This window comes from Anas acuta, chromosome 6 (assembly GCF_963932015.1).
Source record: "Anas acuta chromosome 6, bAnaAcu1.1, whole genome shotgun sequence".
In the NCBI taxonomy this organism is placed as follows: Eukaryota; Metazoa; Chordata; class Aves; order Anseriformes; family Anatidae; genus Anas; species Anas acuta.
This window is the reverse complement of record NC_088984.1, coordinates 38,763,827-38,788,251: the sequence shown is the minus strand read 5'-3', so window position 1 is coordinate 38,788,251 and position 24,425 is coordinate 38,763,827. Positions and strand designations below refer to the sequence as shown.

The 24,425-nt window shown below is 39.6% G+C and overlaps 1 protein-coding gene across 1 annotated transcript in view; it reads left to right on the top strand.

Moving 5' to 3' along the window:
- The window catches only part of SATB2 (SATB homeobox 2), a 132,400-nt gene that overhangs the window by 8,680 nt on the left and 99,295 nt on the right, over positions 1–24,425 (top strand). The window contains exon 4 of the mRNA XM_068686633.1: positions 11,737–11,913. Coding sequence (XP_068542734.1) covers positions 11,737–11,913 — 177 coding nt within the window. The remainder of the gene's footprint in view (positions 1–11,736; positions 11,914–24,425) is intronic.

Genomic DNA, 24,425 nt, shown 5'->3' with positions numbered 1-24,425 from the left:
AGGAATCTTTTCTGCTTGGAATAAGACTACCCAAATTATTTACAGGGTTGCTTAAAAGACTGAGTGGGAGCCCTGCATTGCTGGTATTGTAATCCAAATGCCAGGGCAGAAATTGCACGTCTGAATCCAAGATATGTTTTATATTTCCTGTCAAATGCTAAATGATCATTGGTGTTACATGCAGACATGTTCGGAAAAATGAAATAAGACTGCCATCATTTGTAGAAGCTGTATGAAGGAAACAGAAAGAATTTGAAAAAAAGAGACAGGTAGCTCTAGATAAATGCTTAAGTATATGACTTGTTTTCTAAATAGGAAATTACCTGCCTAATAGTTTAAACCTTGTCAGTCATTTTGCTTTACCTGGTGTCCTTGTATCAGACAGGCATGCAATATTAAACAGTCTCAGTACAACTATACATTGTTAGTAGCAGTGCCAGCAAGGTAAAAAGGCTCAGAAAAAGCTTAATAAAAATAACCTGTCAGACTGTTTTGTATGAAGCTGAGGCGTCTCGTGAGATAACCATACACCCACCGCATTTTCCCAGTGCAGTAGAAATGTCTCCTACTGATATATGCTCCCTTCTTATTTATTCCACAAAGACACTCAGTGAGATGAAGAGACACTGCCAGTAAACCTTCTCAAAAGTACTAAATCTGGTAAGAAATGTCTGAGGGGAGTGTTTTGTGTATTAGAACCTTGCCTTGTATCACTGCATTACAGCCACAAGGTTTCCTTCTTTTTTTCTGTCTCCCTTTTTAAGATTTTCTGTTTCTATTTGTATTTTGTTGAGGTGCAACAAGATGAGTCGGCCTTTGCTTATGTATGGCGGGCACTTCACCCTCTAGAAGTTGCTGACTTTGTCTACATTTGCACTGAAACTTCAGATAAGTGAGGAAACTCAAATATAACTATTTACCATCTTAGTAATCTAAACTCACAGAGTGTTTTGTCATAAATTTAGCTGACAGGCATATATTGGAAATGAAGCATGTCATTTTCAAAACTATAACCAGACTATTTTTCCAAAGTAATATAAATTCATATTTTGAGCATATTTTGGTTTATATGCATTCCTATTATTTATATATTAAAATTAGATGTGCACAATTTCCAGCCTTATTATTTTGAATGGTTATTAAGAAATGTAGTTATAAATGATGAGTTATACAATACTTTGGAGTAAAAGGTGATTTTCATAATGTCTTTTCGCAACTTACAAATAACTTCTTTTGCCATAATACAAACATGCTAGCAGAGCAACATGATAGATGTCTCTTTAAGTATCGTAGTAAAAGAAAATGACTTGTATTCTGAGGCTGTGGATAGTTTATGTTGTTTTGGACCCATTTCCCAAGCAGTGATCGAAAACAGATTACAATAACAATTATACAGTCAGAAGATGCAATATCCATTTCTGCTTTAATTGAGTGAAAGAATAATAAAAACATCATTAAGAAAAATGAGGTGGACCTGTCATACACTCTACCAATTTTTAGACTTGGAGAAAATGCAGAGTAACAGAAGTATGAGCTTTTTTTTTTTTTTTCCTTTTTTTTTTTTTTTTTAACTTGAGTTTGTTGCTCAAGCTCTGGATGGTAGACTTCATACAGGCTGCTGTGAGCAAGTGTGCAGTAAGTAGGCATATTGCTTGACAGTAAAACATTATCTGGGTGCCTGGGTTTGGCTTAATAATGAATGTAATGTTTTTGTCATTGGTTCAAGCCTTCCTGATTATATTAGTATGAACACAGTGTAATACTGACCTGCCAAATAGATGAGTTCAGAGAATGCCATGGACAGGTGGAAAATAGTGGAAAAATAAATAAATAAATAAAATCCTCCTTCAAAATAAAGTGCTGTGCCACTTGACGGGGGAAGAAAAATGCTCGGATTTCTTCCAATTTTTTGCTTCTCCAAATCTGTGGACATGGGTGCCAGTAGAAGTACTAAATCTCTTAGATTATTGCTAGCTGGGACAGACTCCTGGGTAACCCTTTAGCTGTCTCCCAAACTGTCTTTCTCTGAAGCCCTACAGATGGAAAGGCCCTGTGCCAGGCAGCATGTGTAAGCCATGTTGCCCTTGAAATAGGACCTCATTGCAGGTGAAGGTCCAAGGATTAGGGAACCTGCCTCTCCATTTTCTCCAAAGCTGAGTCCCAGAGCTGCAAGCAGAAGTGTCCTTTCTGCTGTACATACGTGGAAAGAGATCCTCGCTGCAGCAGCCTTGGCTCTAGTCAGGTGCCATGCAGCTTCATAAATCAACATTTGGAGTGGCATCCGGAAATGAACTGGGAGCCAGTTCAGTCTTTGGAGAGCAGATGTAATCCGCTCTCTTTGGCTGACACCTCCGAGCAAGCACATGCCTTTGCACTAGCAGGAGTATTTGATTCTCCAGTGCAGCTCAGTGTATGCAGTGCTGTAGCAATTCAGCCTGTGAGCCCCTAAGCATGGATTGCTGGCTCTTAACCCGTGAATCCACACATAGGAGGTTGGCCTGACCAGGTCCTTTGCACTTTCTCCCCAAAATGTAGCGTACTGGCTAAACAGAGTAAGTCTTCTGTGTATACTTGAGAAAGGGAATGCACCTATTGATTCTCGTTCCTTGACCTTGTGACTTGATTGACAAAGATGTGGTATTTATTAAAAAACGGGAGATTGATGTGACCTTCTGGCTGTTAGGTGTGCCAGGAGAATAATGTTTCAAGTGGAAAGTTGTCAAATGTGTGATCTCTTCTTTCTGAAAACATGGAATGCTTCCCCCACAGCCCATTATCTTTAAAAAAGCTCTATAAAAAAGGAGGAATTTGGGAATGCCACTCAAAAAATGTTCTCTCTCCAGGGGTGTGGAGGATAAATTTGTAAGTAAAGGCTACTTAGCTGGTAACATGAAGGAGGATGATACAGTTTCTTCTTTTTCTTGCCAACGGGTGGTTCACAGAGGAATGGAGGTGAAGGAGAAAAGAGGTTGCTGGTGGGTCCCAGTGGAGGTCCCAAAGCAGGCTTGAGCGTGCTATGCAGCTCTTCTCCAGAAATAAAACCTCAAACCTGCTACGAAAGCTTTTCTATTACATTCCAGGGGACTTATCCCAGTACCAGGAGACTAGTTAATAGAACCTTCATTAAAATGCTTCTACTGGAAGATGTTTTTTTTGCCTTAAAATTACATAATATGGTGTCATCTGCTAGCACCACCAAAGTTAAGGGCTTATTAGTGGTTCCAGTTTTCAGGGTTTAAAAATGTTGGTGATTAAAATTAATTCTGGGTGGAACTTGGCATAGAAAGTCTTAGCCCCTTAGGCAATTTTTGTTACGTAGTTGAGAGAAAAACAACAGAAAGCAGTCCCCCAAACCAAGAAACCCTCCTGAACCCTAAACTTGTTTTTAAGTTACAGAAACCAAAACCTAAAACTTATAGGAAATTAATGGCTTAAGATGATTTTAAAAAAATATGCTAGTTTAATTTGAAAGAGTTTCCTTCACTGGTTTTGAGTGAAATGAGTATATTTTCCATTAGTTCATATTATAAAGTACTGCTGCAGGGTATTTTTTCTTCTTTTTAACTGGGAGACAGGTTGAAACAACTGAGCTCTTTTATTTAGGGAAAATGTAGCTATAGTGTCTTCATGGTTGCCTTTCGCTGTGAATTGGACAGCCGGTGTACAGATCCCAACACGGGCATGGGGCTGGTACTGGCACAAGTGTTTCTGCGTCTCAGGGGGGCTGGCAGGGAAATGTTGCTTTCAGCTAGAATCACGGCAACAGTTGTTTGTGCCTTCTTCGGTCTCGGGCTGCTGTAAAACCGTATTTTGAGGTATGGGCTGTCGCTCTCCCTTGTCACTCATTTAGGTGCCTTTGTTCTTCTGGTTAATTGCCTCTGCCTCCTGACTGCCTGCACACGGCTTTGCCTGGGCTGACCAGGTGGCAGCAGGGAGGCCGTGCTCAAAACTCAAGCGTCCGTTCTCTTCCTTGCCCTTTAGACCCAAACAGTGTGACAGAGCTGGAGTTGAGGCTGAGTTAGGGTAACTAGTTGAGTAAAGGCAGTTAGTCACCAGGAACAGCTGAGCCACTGTCACTAACAAAATGCCTCGTCTCCCTTGAGTGCCACTTCTGTCCCAAACACGCAGCAGGAGGGGCTGCACTAGAGGTAAATATCCCATATCCCTCTTTCTTTCTCATTTCTTGTTAGTCTAAACACATGCTCTTAATACTGCTTTTCTTTTATATACTTTTTTGAGAAACTCGAGTATTATCAAATCAAGTTATGAGATTCATAATATGTTTCTGTGGTGGAATAGTGGCCTGGAATATTTTGTGTTAAACAGTAAAGTTGTTATTTCAGCTAGGAGAAGGATTCTTTGGCTAGTTAAGCTGTCAGAAGCAGGGGACATCTGCAGAGATGTTAGTGACTTCTTTATAAAATTTTCTTAGAGCTGGGATGGTTGTGATGGTTGGGAGACTGAAGCCACAGAAAGGACTGGAAGCTGAAGAAGGATGTAAATAATATCTTGTGGTTTGCATTCACCATTGGCTAAAATATAATATGTAGAAATGCATTTCCTGCCTACAGATCTATTGAATATTTAAAGCCAGAAAAAATAACAGGGGAGGAGGAGAAAGATATTGTCCTTAGTTTATTTCCTCTGGCCCTCCTAAGAAGAAAACTTCTACAATGTAATATTATTTAACATGATTTTTTGTTTGTTTCTTTGACAAACATTGTATTAAAATCATCTGTGGACTGAGCTCTTCTTTACCAAATTGCATCCTGGAACAAATTATTTGCAACAGGCTTATAAACCATTGAAGAGTAGGAGTTTAACAGCATCACATTACTGGTTGTGTACAAAATTAGATAGCTCATGTTTTGTCTAGAACACATTGGAGAGCAGAGGATTAGCAGAAAGTAAGGTTCTTGTTTCTAAACAATTTTTTTTATTGTAACGAGGTGCTTGGTACTGTTTTTTTTTTGTTTGTTTGTTTGCTTGTTTTTTTTTTTGGGGGGGGGTATAGGATTGTACAGTTGTGAAGATGCTGGTGCAGTCTCTGATATTTGATGTACAGATTTCCCACTGGCCTCCTGTCGCTGCGTACATACAGCTTTCTTCACATGTTTCCAACTGGTTAGTGACAAACAACTGCAAAGTAATTCTTCCAGTCCCCAGTAAAAAAAAAAAATTTACAGTGGAAGAATGCCCAGCCTCATAATGAAACTGTTGTACGTTGGTGCTTGATGTGTAAAATGGTGAAACACAGTCCATTTACCCAAACCACACATTTATTGTAAGTAAGTTAAGTGCCAACAGCTTATATTCTGTCCAATTTAATTACATTTAAAATTTATGGGGTGGCTTGAAAGTGAACCCTAATGGACGTGACTAACCCTTGCTGAAACGTGTGACCTCTGTCTCATCTACCTCTTTGCTGAACTGCACAGGCACAGGCTGAACCCAGGATCTGCTTCAAGCCTGATCCTTCCTGAGTGTGAATAGTCAGATGTGTGTGTCAGTGTGGGAATGGGATGGTTCTGCCTACTCAGCCTGTCACTGTGTATCCTGGATCTAAAGGCCCTAATTGGACTCCATGGGATTTTCTGGGTAAGATCTCGCATTACCACCAGCTCGAGCTGTGCTGTGATTTAAATAAAAGTGGCGTTGACTTCAGAATGACAAAACTATTTTTTTGAATACATGTTGGTTTCCTTCCTCTTGGAAAAAAATGGAATGCAGTTGATCTTTTCTCATTATAAATTTTTCTTTTCTCATTATATGCGGCTAGGCGAGTCTTGAATGTATAACTCACGAATACTGACATACACACTAGATTTTAATCTCTGTAAGCTGTAAATCCTGAAGTGATTGCAGTTTTGAAGAATTGGCACCAGGAAGCTTCAATCTTTTTTTTTTTTTCTTTTTTCTTGGTGTTGGTGGTCAGTTTTTCAGAATAGAAGCTCTGGATTTATGTTGTAGTAAGATATGATGTGGACATCTTTTTTTGATCAGGTGTTTCTGAATTTGTTCAGGTGTTTCTGAATAACCCAAAGCTGTGAAAATTAATTTCTTTTGCCTCTTCAGTTAGAGGTGCAGGATGTGAGGAGGAGAACAGGTAAACCTCTCCGTGCCAGGTGGATGCTGCTTTCTCAATTTATGTTCATTTTTCCAATTCATTTAAAAGAAAGGGGAAGAGAGTTAAATACCAAATCAGTATATTTAAAGTCAGCTCTATTGTGGTGCAAACAGAAATAAATAAATCGATTGCTTTACTGCCCCCACCTTTGTAGAGTGAAGTGTTCTCTCCTGAAGAAAAAACAGAAGCAGATTAGTTTTGAGGACTGTGTGTAGTTTGATTGCTTCCTGTGGTTATTCTCGGTTGTGTAAGCATGTTTTATTGTTAAACGTATGGAATCTTTATCCAGATAATTTCCTCAAGATGACCCACACTTTGCTAACCGAGCTGCAGAGCCTGTGTCGCAGGGCAAGGCTCTTATACTTTGAAGTCCAGCTGAGATTGCTAGTAACTCAGTATTTCGAAGGCATTCAGCACCGAGTCTCATTGCAGATCAAGTACAAACTTCAGATGCATTGGACAGTCAGAGATGGGGAACAATGTGCTTTTAGCAGGTAGATTAATTTTTTAGTCATCTTAGTGTCCTTTATGGTTTTGCTTTTTTTTTTTTTTTTTTTTTTTTTTTTACACTGGATGTGGAGGTGTGTGTGCAAATAAACATTTGTGGATATTGCTTACCTTGTCTTAGTTTTGATTTTTTTATTCCCATTGAAAAGACTAGCTTTGAGAATGACCCATGCTACAGTCTCTGCTAGGGAAAATGTTTTCTGCACGCAGTAATGAAGAGTTTTCAGTAGTTTATGAATTTTTCAAATAAATGTCCTGGTTTCTAAACTCCCAACAATAGAAATTTGCTTTGTCTTTGAGAGAGATTGCACTGTGAGTATGTCTGTGTTCTGTTAAAAAAAAAAAAACACAACACAAAAACAACACAAAAAACAACAACAACAACAAAAAAACAACAACAATAACAACAACAACCAAAAACCCAAAGCGCAACAGCAACAACAAAAACTTTATTTTCCATTTTCTTCATTTGATAAAAATCTCTCCACTCTAGAATGATTTCCTTTGGGTTTGACACCACCATTTGATCTCAGTTTTTAATAATTTTGGTGGGTTTCACTCCCAGAAGAAAACATGTTTGTGCTATGAAGTATTCCCACTAGAAATCTGGGAAGTCTTAAAACCTCATGTTACTCAGGGCTAAGAACTGGCTTCTTTATTAATTCCCTGCTAGACAACCCCTGTATAGTAAATCTTTCCATAACTCTGTGCTGTTGAAATTAATCAAGCTGATGTTTGGAAATTGTTCAAATTAGATTAAATTAAATAACACCTAGATGGGGCTCAAAACTTGGGCTGATGAAAACTGATTTTAATCTAAAAAGACACAAATTTTATTGGTGCCTCTTCTCATCGGTTGATCCTCATACTTACTAGGATGAGCAAGCACTGCTTCTGATTGAATGGGCAGGAGAGCTGGGTGGCTGCAATCGTTTAACCTCCTCTGCAGCTTTCCATAGTGTCTTCTTTTTTGGTTTAGGTGCCAAGCGTGGGGTGACTGTGTGGTACTGGGTGATGTGTAGAAGTTGAGCGCTAATAACATCACATTTATTACTTGCTCTGAAGTGTGCGCTGGACAAAGTATCATTTGAAAATGAGCAAAATTGCTAGTGCGCTACTTGTTAAATATCTGTCCTGTCTTGTCTTTCTAGTTGGCTATTGGAAATTAACAGCTTCTGCTTGTAAATCTTGTAGCCTAAATTGTTTTCTGGGGGCTGCTTGTCTTCAGTTTGATAATACCTATAACGGGCTGCAAGCCTTTTTTTTAAATTAACGTTTTACACAGCAGATTGTCAGACTTTTCACTTCTTGAACAAAGTACCTGTTTCCTTTTTCCTTCATTTTTAAGAATGAATTACTCCCCAGTAAAATAAAACTATAGAGTGAAACCAGCAAGGAGGAGAAAATGTGCGTTTGGGCACAGGTCTCTTTAGTACGTATTTAATTTCTTCTTGATTTCTCTGCCACTTAGAAGAGTCTCAAAAAAAAAAAAGGCAACTAAGTTTACAAAGCCTTCTCTGTACGTTGTGTATTTTCAATGAAAGCAATAGCAGAGCTTAGCTTCCATCTCTGATCTGCTTTAAAAATATGTGTTATACAGAGGTACCAGTCACCACTCACTGTTCAGTTCTTCTGGGAATACTTTGTCCCTGTTCTCATCAGTGGAATACAGGGAATTCTTGCAGCGTGTAGATGTTTTTATAAAAGCCTTTACATGGATCTCGTTTTATGTTCCCTTAACTTTTTACATAGATGCTATCTATGTGTGGTCAAAGCACTGTCAGAAGCACTGAAAAAATGTTTATAAGCCAGCTAAATGAATTAACATCAAGGAGAAAAAGTCTTTTGGATAATTTATGATCATTATTAATGTTTTGTTTTCATTTCGGCATGGTGTTCCTCCTTTAAGGAAACAAAATGTTTCCTTTTTAGCCCTCAGATTACCCCTTGTTTTCTCCATGTGTGAAAATCAGTGCCGTATGTCATCCACCATGAATTATACCGCATTATTCACTGAAGCATCTCTCTAAAGCTGGGAGAGCAAAATGCACAGAAGTTCTGCGCCTTTTTTGTCTGTATGCATGGGAGAGGGAGGATGACTAGTTCTGGCTGATCAGGCATCAGGAAAAAAGAGCTGAGGGGTTTCAGGATTTACGAGTAAATTTCCTTTTCTTACTGCATGCAAGACTTCATTCTGGATGCTTAGTATCCTGCTCTCTGTGTATCGCTATAAATTGTTCATTTGGGATGCTGATGAGCACTGACTAACGTGAGTCCCTTGTCTGTAAGGGCCCTGTAGAGGTGCAATAGATGCATCTAGGAGCAAGGCATTATGCATGTTGGTGTGTAAAGAGATTGTTGGTTTTGGCTGCAGGTGTTTTTTCTGTTGATTGTAATGTACTGGAAGTATGGTAATTTATATCCAGATGACATCGGGAAACAGAAGTTGAAGGTAATGAATACATCAGAGATGTTATAGCTTAACTCTCTCAGTACAAAATAGAGGGAAAAGCAGAGAGAACTTTGGATTGAGATTTATTTGGAAGAAGTTGGATTACTATCGTTTTTTAGTAAAGTAATGGTATTAAGACTGCATATGCTACAGTGAGAGGCATCAGAATGTGTTAGCAGTGGCAGATGTGGTAACCTGCCCTTTGCTCTCTGTTTTTAAGGTACTCATAACAGCTTATTGTCAGTTACACTGGGTCATTGAGCTCAGAGATGTTTTTGAAAAAGCTGTTTCTGTAGCAGGGTTCCTGCAAGCATGGGCAGCAGGAAGGGGCCGTTTAGAAAATCATCACGGGCAAGGCTCCTGTGGGTCTGTCGTGGCATCCCTCCTATGGTACTGTGGACAAGGTCAATTCTAGCATTTGAGGTCCTGTTTGTATGGAGACAGTAACCAATGGGCATAATTTGTGCCAAGAATAGGTACAACCTCTGTGTTAAAAAGGTGGGAAGACTGTTCTGTGACAAGGAAAGCATGCAGCAAGAGCATAAAAGATCCAGTGGCATCCCTCTCATTAGTTTGCATTCACCCACGTATGCCGTCTTGCCAAAATGCAATTTACACAACCGATATCACAGCCGTAGCATTTGGCCAATTACCTTACTCTTTCTGTTGAGACATTAATAGCCTCATCAGAAGTGCTGTGACAGACTGTATGTTTGACAGGAGGGCAAGTTTGTCGCTTGTAGAGGTTAAGTTTCATTTGAAATAGTTAAATCATTTATGGACAAACAGAATTCATTTTTTAACCTTTGAAAGGAATAACAATTTTGTTGTTGACTTCAGTGAGAACAGGATCAGCCTTGCACTCTTTTCAGGAAAGCACCCAGAGATTATTTTTTTACCTTATGTTCTTGAGTGAGTATGTTAAGATTTGGCTGCTTGAATTTGCAAAATGCATCGGAATAGCCCAAAATCAAGCACTAAAGAGGAAGCAGCATCAATATGATGCTGTAATATACCTACCCGTTACTAAAGGATGTAACAGAGAACTAAAACCCATCAACTGGATATCCTGCTGGTGTGCAGTTCAAATCTCAGACAGCGAGCTACTCCATGGCAGCTAGGGCAAGCAAATGATCAACATGTATCTAAAATACATTTTTAGGATATCAAGTCTCTGCAAATTCAAGACAGGAGGATTCAAGTCCCTTAGCAGGTGCTACAGGTATGACTGTCTTTTTCAGGGCAGGGCAGCTCTTCTGAAGGAGTATTTAACTGTTGGTTTGTAGATACTTAAACTGCTAATAGTAGAAGATCTTGAAGATATTTAACTGACTTTGTACAGAAGGAGATAGGAAACGTGACTTTCTCCTCACTTTCCCTTAAAGAAGTGCCCAGTCCAGGAATACAGTGATTTGTATCTAGCCTTTTAAATACTTTCATAATAATTATTTTTATAGTTATTAGCTACTAGAAATGTTTCTAGTAGCTAATAGAACTAGAACTAGAAATGTTTCTAGTTCTTTATGAAGAACAGGAGCAAGAGGTAAACTTTCTGTCAGTACTGTGAGCACTAGATAGCACGTTTTGAAACTGCTTTAAGCTGAGATTTATCTTTACCCCAGTATTTTGTAATTTATGTAGGGGCTAACAGATTGTATCAAATTAATGAATTTCTGTTACTGGAGGTAATGCCACACCCTACCTGCCCTATAGAGAGTGATGGAAACGGATGTTCCAGCTCAGTAGGTGTTTTGCACATTCCTTCCTTGTGTCTTCCCTCCATGAATGCACTTAGAGTACTATAAGGCCATCTCCTGCAGATTGGCTTGTTTCTTTACTGTCTGTAGTACTGGATCCCTTTAAGTTTGTGCCCCACAATTTATTGCCATAGATGCCTTGATCCTGTAACCACAAAAGTAAGTTTACAATAAAACAGAACAAAATTGAATCCAGACCATCCCTTGTGTTTTCCACTTCTGTGGTTCCTCCTCATCCTTGATCCTCTTTCTAAGAGAGCTGTTCTCAGTCTCTTTGTGCATGCAGTGGGAAAACAGCCACTGGCCTCTTTGGGTCTGCCAGGCCATCAGCTACCAACACCAGAACATGATCCTGTTTCAGCAAAATCTAAGCAAGGTTGTTTTCTTTGCACAATGACATGGGTGGCCAAGGTCTGGAAAAGTGCAAATAAACTAACCCATCCTAGAAGTGCATCTGGTACTAGCCTCTGTTGATATCTCCATGACATTCACTGCATCATAGAAAAGCAAGAGAGCAGTATTTGTGTGTCAGGTTTTCATATGGCCGAGTGTGGAGAAACTCTGACCTGCAAGAACAAGACATTGACGGAACTCTAGAAAACTCCTGCAATGTTGAAAAGGTCTTATTAGGAAATCTTGTTTGTCCTCATACTGACTGTGATCCTTTTCCTGAATTGTATTCTCTGGAGCTTCTAGTGTGGTTTTTAAATGAGTCAAGTGATGAGACTTAAGTATTTCCCTTGGAAAGAAAACAAAAGCTATCCCACGGGGAAGAAAGGCAGATATCCGCTTAAGATGAGCCTTCTAGGAGGTGTTTTAATTTAAAGCTTTAATCAGAGATGTATGACACATTTCTTGTTCCTCTCTTAATAACTTATTTTTTTTCCACCTAGGTTTGATGATTCCAGTCTTTTGTGTGGTGGAGCAGTCAGACACCTCTCTTGAATATGATAATCGAGAAGAACATGCTGAGTTCGTTCTGGTTCGCAAAGATGTGCTCTTTAGCCAGCTGGTGGAGACAGCGCTCCTGGCTCTGGGGTATTCCCACAGCTCTGCAGCTCAGGCACAAGGTATTCAATAAAGTTCTTTTCCCCCTTCTTTGTACTGGCAGAAGAGAGCACCAGAGGTTGTTCAATACAAGGAGAAAACAAGAAATTTGGTGGCAAATCTTGAAATTGTTTTACTAAATTGTACTGATTGCTTAATCTTAAACTAGGTGTACAACAACCCCTACCTTGTTAGCCTGCCTAGAAAGCATTAGCTGGATCTTGCTGAAGTGTGAAATATGGTGATAATGATCAGTCAGCATATTTATGACACATTTGTTCTGTATCTCGAGCCAGGTTGCTGCTTCAAGGAAGTCAGCACAGAAGAGCTGGGTAGACCCTCTGGGTGTACGGCTAGGTGGCATCTGGTATTTCTCTTTGTATCAGGGCCACTTAAAAAAGTGTATTATAATGTTTCATTTTTTAAAATGATATAATGTATATAATGGTGTTATACATGTATATAGTGGTGTATTTATGGCCAATAGCTATAGTATTAAATGTGCAGACTCATTTCTCTGTTTCTACTTAACTGCTATACTGCTGCAAAGTCCTTTGCAAAGCCCTACAGTCCCTTTCATTTAGAGAAGATTCTCCACAAGTGGTGAAATCTTAAAATAAAAAAAGCTTTCCTCTTTATACCCAAATTATCAGCATGCAGAAAACAAACCCAAAACCCTAATCTTGAGGGAAACAGGCAGGAGGTGGTGGGTTAGGAGAAATCTTTCCAAAAAGAACTTTGCATTTCTAGAGACTTTCTTATCCTAAGCAGATTATTTAATTGCTTTTTCTTTTTGATGAGAAACCTGTAACTTTCATCTTCATCTTCATGTCATCAATAGAACCTGTGTGTGTTTAGAATAGTTCAATAGTAGCTTTGCCTGGGGATAAGGATTTTAACTGTTGATTTTAGTCATTTTGTATAGCTAGGAATTTGAACGTGCAAACAGAGTGAGCAGTGGTTGTGTCGAATCCAGGAGTTCCAGGCAGTAGTTAATAGCACAGCACTCCTTGTACAAACTTCTTTCCAAGCAGGGTGATAATGATTCATTTCCTCTGTCAGCCTTTCTGCTCTGTGAGAGAGGCTCAGGATCTGCTTACAGGCAGAGCTCCTGCACAGCGCCAATGTGCTAATTTGCACAATACGGTACTAAACGCTATATGAGGAGGTAGTTTCATTTTTTAATAGGAAACATTTCATGTCGTTTTAGGGATTTTTTTTTTTATTATTTTTCATTTTTTATTTTTGAATGTAAAAGGTCAGCGTTTCCCACTGTTTTCATCCTGGTGAGCCAGTTTCCTGTTTGACAGCGCTATCCATCTCAGTTAGCACAGTTGCTCAACATGTTACGGGCTAACATGTGGAACACGCTGCATTCGGTGGCCAAGATTTGTATCTTGGCAATTACAAAGGGGAGTGGGCTTTGGAAGAAACCTGCTCCAGGAAGGCATGCCACTCAGTGCAGTGATCCACACTGGCTGAGCATCTCACTTGGGGAACCTTGCTTTTGCAGCATCTCTCTGTGGTGAGAATACCAAAGAGTAGAGACAGATTGACTCACAAAGGGAATTAGTCACTGTGCGGGGAGGAAACGGCCGCTGCGTTTTTAAACTACAGGCTTTGACAGTCATCAGGCTCGGATACTAATCTGTCACTTGGTGTGTTGCTCAAATAACTCATCTAGAAAATAAAAGTTGAACCTCTAATTGAAACAATTAATCTAAAAGACAATGCCATTTTTGTCTTTAAGGAAGCAATTACCTTCCACTAGAAAACATCAAATGTTATAATATTTAGAAAGGACAGAAAATACCTCAGAGGTCTGTCAGCTACCAAATCTCTTATGTGGTCAGCATATTTACATTCACACTGAAGGACTAGTTCTCCAAAGTCTATTATCCATCCTGCACAAATACTGTAGGGCATGCTGGTTATAACATCTGAAGCCGAAGTGTGCAGCATGTTCTGTAATAGCTTATTCCTGTGCTAGCTGTCAGCAGGCTGAGATGAGGTCCAGGCAGACACAGAGTGCTAATAGGTCTCTGAGATTGTTTAGTCTCATGTGAAAATTTATAAAATATTGGGCTATAATCTGTCAACCAGTGTTGACTGAAGCATGCTGCCAAATCGTTGATAAAAGGATTTATTTGGGAACACAATTTTTTGGTATTAAAAAGGGGGAAAAATATAAGGCTATTTGCTCTGTTCATTCTGGTTATAGGAAGAGTCTGCTTCTGTTCTAGTGCTTGGGATTGATTTCATTTGGCAATATACATTGATAAACAGCCACTTAGTTCTTCTCTATGCTTTATGATCAGCTGAATTACAGGATCTGCATGAGAAGCTGAAGATCTTCAGGTGCATTTCTCAAAACGGTAAAGCTTTGAGCAACACACTCTGCAGAGTATTGGCATGAGTAGGTGTCCTCGTTTTCTCTAGGGAAAAAGTAAATGTGAGCATGTCAAACATTTTTGTTTTGTAAAGGCTGTTTAGGCAGTAATGTAGTGTGTAATAGTTGCCACCTTTTGAGTTAGAAAAATGCGTAATTTTTTCCTTCCTCTTGCTTTGGCTGACTGTCAGAGAGGAGTACCAGTGTTCACTTCATCTCATGGGAAACTTTTTGAGTTTGCATGCTCCCTTTTGAACAGGGTCTCCAGTGTCAGATAAGAGCTACTTGTAGGGGGAAAACAGAATTGTAGCAGCGCGAAAACTGCTGTGCAATTTCACATCACCCTCGCTGCCGTTCACCATGGCACTTGCATAGACCTGCCGAGTTTCAATCAAGTGGTGTGTTACTTGTCCCATCTCACACCCACCAGCTGTACAGCAGAGTCTGGGGGCCAGAAAGAAAATGTGGCACGGGGGTAGTTGGGGGAGGGTATGTGCCCCAGGGGTTCTGCTGTGGGGCTGCCTGCCTGTGTAGCAGCCTAAAGCTGTGGAGCTCCCCAGGGAGGTGGTGCCGTGGCTGGGCATTCAACCTGCACCCTGCACACGCAGCTGGTACCTGGCCTGGATCACCTACTGGCTCACGGTCACTTGGCTTGTCATGCCTAATTGTCTGTTCTGGTCATTAGGTAAATTGGGGGAGTCTTGAGACAAATCTATAGTGGGAGATGGACGTGAATGTGGCCTCATGTCTCAGTGGAAGAAGCTCTTTATTCCCATACAATTTGGGCAGGACACAATTGATACACCAACAGCTGGTTGCAAACATTTTTTGTTGATGGTGGCAAGTGCAGAGACTTTTCCAGCGAACACTAGCCTCGTGAAACTTCCCTTTTCTGACAGGAGCTGTGAAAATTCTTCTGGAACAGAATGGGAATTCGTTAACAGCTTGGCATTGGGGTGTGAAAGTTGGTGGTGTGAATGGCAACAAAGGTTTAATAAACATTTATGTATTTTTCTTCCATCACTTGAGTCTACATCTGACACTAGGGAATGAGTGACGTGTGACTTCCAGAGAGGAAAAGAGTCATGCTTTAAAAGGGCACCTGGCACCTGTTTCATGTGTAATTTAATAATTTTTATTTTATTTTATTTTATTTCATTTCATTTCGTTTCATTTCGTTTCATTTCGTTTTGTTTTGTTTTGTTTTGTTTTGTTTTGTTTTGTTTTATGGTCAGGGTACTCTAAATGGGCTGTGCAAGAGGGGACAAATGGTAGGGACCAAGTACTGTGACCCAAGTAATATGAAAGTAGCTGCAACTGGAGTACTTTGTGTGCAGTCTTGCCGCTTTGGGACCTGCTTTGAAAGCTGACTCCCTCCCTGCTATGGGGTGGAGGAAGAGCAGTGCTAATTTGACACATTTGGCAAATTCTATCAATTTATTAGAATCCATATGAAAAAGAAAATAGCGGGATTTCTTGTGGATGTATGTATATATATATATATATATATATATATGTATATTTTTTACTGATTCCTTGCTAGCTGTTGTAAGTGTACACAGAACTGGTGCATGTTTTCTACAAAGCCTCACAAAGGTGAATGGGTCATCAAAACAGGCTTAGCCTTCTCCAAGGTGCTTTTGCTGGACAGGGCAGTGTGGAGTGCCTGCCCTGATTGCTGTTTGCAGGCTTGTGTTTTTGTGGGTAGCTTTAGCTGGGCATTGGTGAGACAGTTGCCTGGGATGCACATCTTGAATGTTGCTGCTGTGTGATGTTACTGGCTGGGATCTACTTCTCAGGAGCAAAGCACTTTGACAAGGACCTGGCTGAGCAGGGGCTGGGAAGAGAGGCCACCACAAGGAGAGGGGTGTACAAAAAAGTGAAATGGTGCTGGGATGCCAAGTGGAGCAGAAAGGACGGGTGAGAAAACAGCTGAGGGGAGTTAACACAGAGTAAGAGAAATATTAGATCTTTCCCATCTCTGTCACTGCAGAGGTTGCCAACACTTGCTTCTTAAGCAATGTATCACCACGAGCAGAGCTGCTGCAAGAGACAATGCCTTGTGTTAATGCCTTGGAGGCCTTTCTTCATGATGCCCCCTTTCTTCTAGTGCTGCACACTGCCTGAAAACGGAGAAGCCTGGGGGCTGTACAGAGCTATGCAGAGTGGCAGTAGCTGAACACGTATAAGGGTGATGCTATGTGGGGGTCATGACTTGGCAAGCTGAGGTCAGGCAGCATCAGCCCTATCAGCCCTGCACAGCCAAGTAGGAAAGGGTAGAATTTGGTTGATGCTGGGTAGTGCCTGGCCAGAGCAGCTGATGGGGTGCCTTGGCCCTGATGTTGTGCGCCCCAGAGTTGTATCTTAGGACCAACTAACATTCTCCTGCTGCCTCACCTCTGAGGCTTTGTTGTTGTTCGCAGCTATGGGAAGTTTTAAAACAGACTTGGCTAGAAGAGTTTGGTGCTGCTTCTGCAGCATGCTCTGCTCTGGAACATGAACGTGAGCACTCCTTGCAGTGTGCTGCAGCGAGAGAGAAATGAGAGGAAACATGGGGTCAGGTTTCTTCCTGTAAATAATGTGCAATAAATTACAAGGATGCTATTATTCAGGGTCTTCTGACTCCTTAGCCAAGTGTCCAGTGCCATTTGTATGTCTGAGCCAATGCTCCCTGTCCATGGGACCAAACACCTTCTAGTCAATATTATACTGGCTTTAATTAGTAGAAGAGACATTGATGACATGGTGACTTAAGTAACAAGGGAATGTGATGATCAACAAATCAAATGTTGGGTCATTTCCTAGCTCTATCACTTTAACACAACTTTTTGTTTTTCATTTGTGTAGAGATAGCATACTGGTCTCACCTAACAGCTGTCGGTCATGCAGACTTGATGTATTTCTCTCCACTCAGACTTTTGCTGCAGAACATGATCATCCTTCTAAACTGATGAAAACAACCCAGCTCACTTCAGAACTCTTTTCACCGTAACAGTCTTACTCCATTTTTAATTAACAGCTCTTTACATTTAGTAATCCCCTGTTGCTGACCTTGCTTCTGTTTGGGGCACTTGCAGGTAAACTCTTCTTTCTCCTTTCCAGCTTTGGTGGTGAAATTATGAAGGGCCCAAATCAAATCATTTAAGAGTAGTAAGCATGGGGGCTACAGTTCTAACCTACGTCTTGCAGTAAACTCAGACATTAAATTTAATGACAACTTTGTCTGGGATTGCTAAGCAGACTGGATTTCTTACAGTGATACTCAGCCATCCATATCAGAGCACTCCTTGTAAAAGCAGCTCCTTGAATTGTACATTGCTGGAGTTGTATCCTTTGTCTTTCTCCCTGATGTTTAAAGAAAGTGAGCTGAGTACTGCTCAAATATTTATTTCCCTCCCTGTATACAGACATTTACCAGCAAATCACTGTTCTGTCTACCCTACAAAACTTGATGACAAATATGAACGAAACTCAATTACAGGAATCTGAAGAGAAAGTCAGAATTTAATGAGAATGCTGAAAACCTCTTCTTGCTTTGTTTTTTGATAGGTGTTTGAGTACTTAATGGACACAGGGTTTGAAAGGCACTTGTTAAAGGTTCAGCATCTTCTGCCTTTTCAGTTACAGCCCAAGAGTTGTCTCTAAATGTTGCTTGGAACTCTTAAGAAATCTTAAGTAATATATTAAAGAAGAGAGAGAGGTTGAGGCTGCATATATTTAAGGTTTACTAAAACTAAGGTGAATTTTTTGTGGAAAAGTTGACCTACGAAGAAATGTTAGGATGTCATAATCAGATGTATAATAAACTGAGTAAAACATAAAGTAAAACATTTCGTGTTTTACTTTTATATAAAGAAATGAAATAGGTATTATATTTGTAATTTATATCTACAATATGAATACATACATAATATACATATGTAAAATAACACACACACACACATATATGTATATATGAAAACAGAAGTTCAAAATCCAGTAATAGCTCACCTTCCAGGTTGTCACCCTTGTTCCCCATCCATAATGCTATTATAAGTTACTTCATTATCCCAGCATTGTGAATTACAGTGAATACTTCACTCTTTGATAAGCTCATGATGGAAGTTCTTTACTTTCAAGTAGCAGCAGAGAAGTGTGTCTCTGTCCTTTTCCTCCCTGCCACCCGCTTAGTGCTGATGTGTGTAAAAGTTGTCAGGTGGTATTGGCTTTCTGATCCCAATATATTATTTACAGGATTCTTGTGATGGAACAAAACCTTCTACAAATAATAATCTATTTTTCTAGATGGCAAACATCTGGGTAGTATAAGTAAATGGGTAATTTATTGGTGTTTGAACAGCTTAAAGGAGAGTAACCAAACGTAGCCCTGAACAGCTCAGCACTTCTGACGGCTGCTTTCTGTCTCATTCGCAGTTTGTGACTGAGCAAAACACGGCTTGTAATCAGGAGGAGGCAGGGATGAAAAGAGGAGAGTGGAGGGGACAGAACAGGCTAGGGCTGTCACAGGAAAACACCCTGTCTTCGTTTGCTCCCTGCCTGCCCAAGACTTCTCATGCCTGGGAGGAGAGAGCTAGGCCCAGCGCTTTGAAATGCAATGTGCCTTGGGGACAGCTTCGGGCTCTGACGAGCTCGTGGCAGCTGAGTGCGTGTCATTTGGTTGCTCCGTGCTCCTAACTGATAAGCCTCAGACTGTGTTACAGATAGATATTAGGCATTTTGTTCCTCTCTTTCCATTTGTTTCTTAGAAATACCGCTATGGCCGTAACAGTAAATCCGTGCTTCTGTTTTATGAGTGCTGTAGCCTGTGGTGCTTCCCATTCGGCGTGTGCTGCAGGCTGGGTGCAAAAAGCTAACCGGGCAGGACAGGAGTTTCTTCAAGCGTCATGCTCTTCAAGGATATATTTTCCTGTGTTCTGGTAGTTTTATAGGCCAGTGAAGAAATGCTGGGGATGTTGAGCCACAGGCTTCCTTTTTTTATTTTTTATTTTATTTTATTTTTTTTTTCCTGTCACAGAAACCCTTATAATAATTTGGGTTGAAATAAAAATCAAGCTCACATTGAAAAGCCTGCATGTGCTTGATTAAGACTTAGACCAAAAATTCTGATTTTTCTTGGCCCCTTCCAACCTCTCAGCTAAGCCTGCAAACCCATGAACCACTGGTATTTTTTGAGGAAAATTGGGAAATGGTGTTTATTAATTTTAAATTGAAAACAACAAAAAATTGTCTTTCTTGCATGAATCTGATAAGCAGAGTTATGTTTAGAAATGGGAGTAAGTTAGGTTAGACTTGGTCTTTCCCTGTCAAGAGAAGGAAAATGAAGGGCATTTAGCAGCCTGGTAGCTAACAAGCTAAATATATTTTAAATGTTCAGTAGCATATGAAGAGAGCAGAGCCTGGTGAGGCTTCACACAAGTTAGGGTAGCTTTTTTTTCCGTTTGATTTTTCTTTTTAGATATTCTTGTCTGCTGAGATGTTTTCCAGTCCTTGCTCTAGATAAAGGCAGCAGCATTTTAACCCCATAGCATGAGAGTATGCTTTTTTGCCACAGCTGCCCATAGAGCACAAAGCTGGGCCCAGCTCCAGCTGCTTCTGTGCTTGACCCTAGCGAAGGCAGGGCTCATCCACCACATTGATATCTGCTTTTTGGGAAGTACATCCCAACTATTAGGACTTCAGAGGTTCCCCTGTGCAGTGTTTATAAGGGGTGTGCTGCTCTGGATAAAGCACAGCTCTTTCTGCTGGCTGTTCTGCCCCAGGTCCCTTTGTCATGAGGGTGCTCTGGTCTGGGTCTCCCTGCACATGTGAAGAATTGGTTTGAGCATGTGGGGAGCAAATTTTCCGGCTGTGGGGTCCCTTTCAAGCTCATGGTGTACCAAAGCAGTACTTCAGTCCCCTTCAACTACACCCACAAGCTAAGCATGAACTTGCTCTGTGTTTCTGATCATCTCTTTAGGAAAGATCCTTCTGGCATGGACAACAAGGGGTCAATTCAGAGTGTTGCTCACCACCACATATGAGCATAGCAGAAGGGATCCAGCTAAATATACAGAATGAAAAAGGATAAGCAAAAGACAATTTTGTTGGTGACCTCCTTTTGCCAGTTAGCATAGAAACCCATTCAGAAAGTAACTGATTAAGGCTCCAATGCAAGCTGTGGATGAGAGAAGCTGGTTTTTATGCCCTCCTCCTGCCCACTGAGCTACTTGGCTGGTCAGGGTGGGTCTCTCTCCCTTTCCCTGCTAATGCAGGGCTTATGAAGGGATCACTCATGCTTTGTCTTCCAGTCCGTAAATACTTTTGGTTTATCCAGGGAAAAGAAAAAAAAAAAGTTTATACAGGTGTGATTTAAAAAAAAGGCATTGCGTCAAATTGAATTAGATGAACTTAAGATATTTTTCACTGGATATCTGTGGGTAAATTTACTTCCAACTTCATTCCAATAGAAAATAAGTTTTCTAGCATGAAGTATCTGTCAATTAAAGAATGAAGCAATAGTAATCCTGGGGTCTGGGGTCTGTATTTTAATGTCTTCACTCCTTAATTGTGTACATGCAGCATCTTCAACTTCACCTGGCTGGTTCCACAGTTACAATAAAGAGTTAAATTCAAACAAGCAAGCTAAAAAGGGAATGTGTGCCAGTCAGGATTCTTAGCTAAATTGCTTTCATATTTTGTTTTTATAATATATTTGCTGCTTAGCCACATTTTGGCCTTTTTCCTTTTTCTAACAAAAATCATTATGTGGGATAGCTAGTAGATAGTTCCTGCTTTTGCAGTGACAGCTCCATGCTAAAAATGTCCCTTGGCATAGGGATTGTTAACTGATGGCAATTTGTCTGCCTTTCTGAGTAGTTTTTTTTCAGCACCAGCTAAAGAATCTATGAAATAGTCTGTGGGGGAAAAAGTGTTTATTTTGTGTTGAAACTGAGGACGGACCAAATGCTTGAGGAAAGAAACATATCAGCTAATGAGCTATAGATAATACCAAATCTTTTCAAGATCCTGGAAGGAGATATTCAGGCAGAATTGTACAGCACTCAGTATGAGAAAATTGGCATTTTATGAAATGCTTCCATAGAATATGTTTCAAACGTCACTGTTTATATATCCACTTATATAGATAGCATCTATTACATATTTTTAAATGCTGATGATGGGTCTAAAAACTGCATGCATTACGAACATAAAACTTTCTTTTTCTGTGGCTTGAGTGTGGAGAACGAGTGTTGCTTTTTTTTGTATCTGTAAGCTGTATTTGCTTAAAAGAACATGGAATGGCATTTCATTGGTAATATTCTCAAAGATTTATTAATATTTTATCGTCAAGCTTTTAAATAGAGGGCTACACATGCTAGTTATTTTTTTCTGAGATGTCTGCTAAAAGAGCATAGCAACACCATGCATTTGCATTTTTTGATCACTAAAAAAACCCCTATCATAAATGCGTATGTGAAATTGAGAACCTAATTAAAAGATTAACAGCATGTACAGTACTTTACCCAAAAGGCAAGTGTTAATTTGTTAAAACACTAAAGATTTTTATGCTGTCTTTTTTGACACTATCAAAATATTTTCAGTGGAACTGGTTGAACCTGTTCTCTTTATTATAAATTCTTCTGCAGAGTAAGATGACTTAATTTCATATCTAATTGCAGAAGGAGTTGTAAATTATCTTTTCTAAGAGACCTGTGACACTAAAATGCAGAATGAACAAATAAAACTGATTTGTTCTAGTACAAATGAAGATATATGGCACTATTTTTATTACAGACACCATTTGTTTGTGTTGCATGTCTGAATATTTTACAATAAGATACAAAGTGCTCTTTGAAAAGCAGTCATTCTAGCAATGCATCTTAAGGTGTTTTGCAACTAATTGCCATGAAACAAAGAAACCCAGATCAACAAAAACCAGCCCCACCCATAAAATCAAACCCCATGCTGAATGGGACAAATCTGTTCAAAAGGAAATACATTTTATATACATTCATAGAAACAATGAAATCTGCTTCTTGGATCAAAGATAGATGTAGAACTTTTGTTTTGTTATCTGAGGAAGGACCTGTTGATTTAAAAAGAATGTTTTATCTCAGAAAAATCTGATTTGCTGCATCAATAGCAGTAGTTTCCAGCTAAGTAAAAGATACCACAGTTTAGAGCATGGAGGTGAATCATTAACAGGCTGATCTATAGTCAGGAAGTGTGACTGCTGTGAAGGACGGTGTGCTGGAGCTGGGCACTTCTGCAATGAAAAGGGAAATGCAGGTCCTGCCATGGTCCCATTGGTGCCACATAACCCGGGGAGATGTGGTGCTGCAGAGTTACGTTTCCTTTCACCCCTGAGAACTTTGTAGGAATCTTGAATGAATCCCACTGGCTGCTCTGTCCCATAAAATACGATCAGGATGTATTTTTCTGACACAATTGGCTATTTGCCAGCAAAAAGTGGCATATTGCTTTATGAATTGAGTATTACCCTTATGGCAGAATTTAGTAGAAACTGGCAGTGGTTAAAATTTGTCTTTTGTAACTACTCTCAATGGAATTTTATTCTGTTATTAGAAGTTTAAAATGTTTTATAGTGAATTTACCGTTTTGTACTGAACGTTATTGCTGTGTGTGCCAAGGCTGTTAGAATGCTACTAAACTTCTCTTTAGCCAGGTTGGATCAAACCCTATTAAATTCTTTAGATTTGGAGTATTCTACTCATAACAGAAAAAAATCATATTCTACTGACCTTTCAAGGGTTGAATTAATAAATTTATCACCAGGATAAGTTTGATACTGTATAAGAGAGACGTTCCTTTATTTCTTTGTCCAGGAGTACTTTTATCATGAAGTTTACTGATAGAAAGCTGCTTCTGTTAAGCCGATTGTGATTCCCAGATTCAAAAAGGACAGTGCCAAATCATCAAAATACCAATGTGTGTGTTTCTGATTTTTTTTTTTAGAGAGGTGCCAAAAGGGTAGTGTCTGACTTTATAAAAGGAAGTAGGAAAGAAATGCAATATTTTTTAACGGAGATCTTCTATGGTCTAGGTTGAATAATATGAGAGGAAAACTGCAACATTTATGGTGATCTGTGCATTACACTTTAAAAAAAATATTTGTCTCATAATCAAAGTTGATTTGAATAACAAGGCTAAGTCATATTTTTATTATCATAAAAACATGATTTTTTTTTCCTCACCTTTCTGTAGCTCTGTAGTAAAAAATATTTTTTTTAAGGAACTTCTACGCTTTATAAATATGTTATCTGTCTGTGCAGTAAGGTGGGAAAGGAAAAAGAAAAAAAGGAGAGACTGCCAAGAAAGTAAGTGTTCCCAGGCTGTTTGCAATCGCAATGTCAGGGCTCTGTGAGGGGCAGCTGCTTGATTTTTTGATACTGTGGTAAGTGCTTGCACCATCTCACTGAGGTGTAGCAACTCCCCTGTCCCACAGTTTTCCATCTCCTTATCGAAGCAAAGTTGGGATAGAGGTTCAGGTACAGCTGTAGTACCAAAGTGGTCACAGCGTGGATTTTGTTGAAGGAGAGGCACAACAAAATTGCCGTCAGGCATCTTCACAGCTTCTCCTGAATCCTTCTCTTAGGTGCATCTCTTATGCCTAAACTGTGGTTTTGCATGTAAATGTGCAGGAGATGGAGAAATCTTAGCTAAAGATGGGGGGAAAAAACAAAACAAAAAACAAAACAAAATAAAATAACACAGACAAAAAAAACAAAACACACTGTCTTGATATTTGAAAAAATCCAGAATTAGAAGGAGATAAATTTATATAGCCTTTGCACCATAATAATGTGGAAAGACCTGGCACAAAGCCATAAGGCTTTTTTCACAGATTCAGTTGTCTGGAAATTGTGCAATGCTGTTTAAATGGAATGACTTTTAACAGATCACAATAAATTTGAAAAAAAAAAGTCATGTTTTCAGCAAGGATTACACGATGGCAGTGCTAACTCCCATGCAATTAATAGACAGTGCTTTGTTTTCCTTTGAGTACTTAGCTTTTTGTCTAGATTTTATCTGGCCATGTATCCAGGAACTGGGTATGGATGCAAGCTGCTGGTAACTGCACTGTGTCAGAACTATTAAAACACCCTATGGGCTATATGGCAAGACTTGCAGCTAAATCAGCATTTG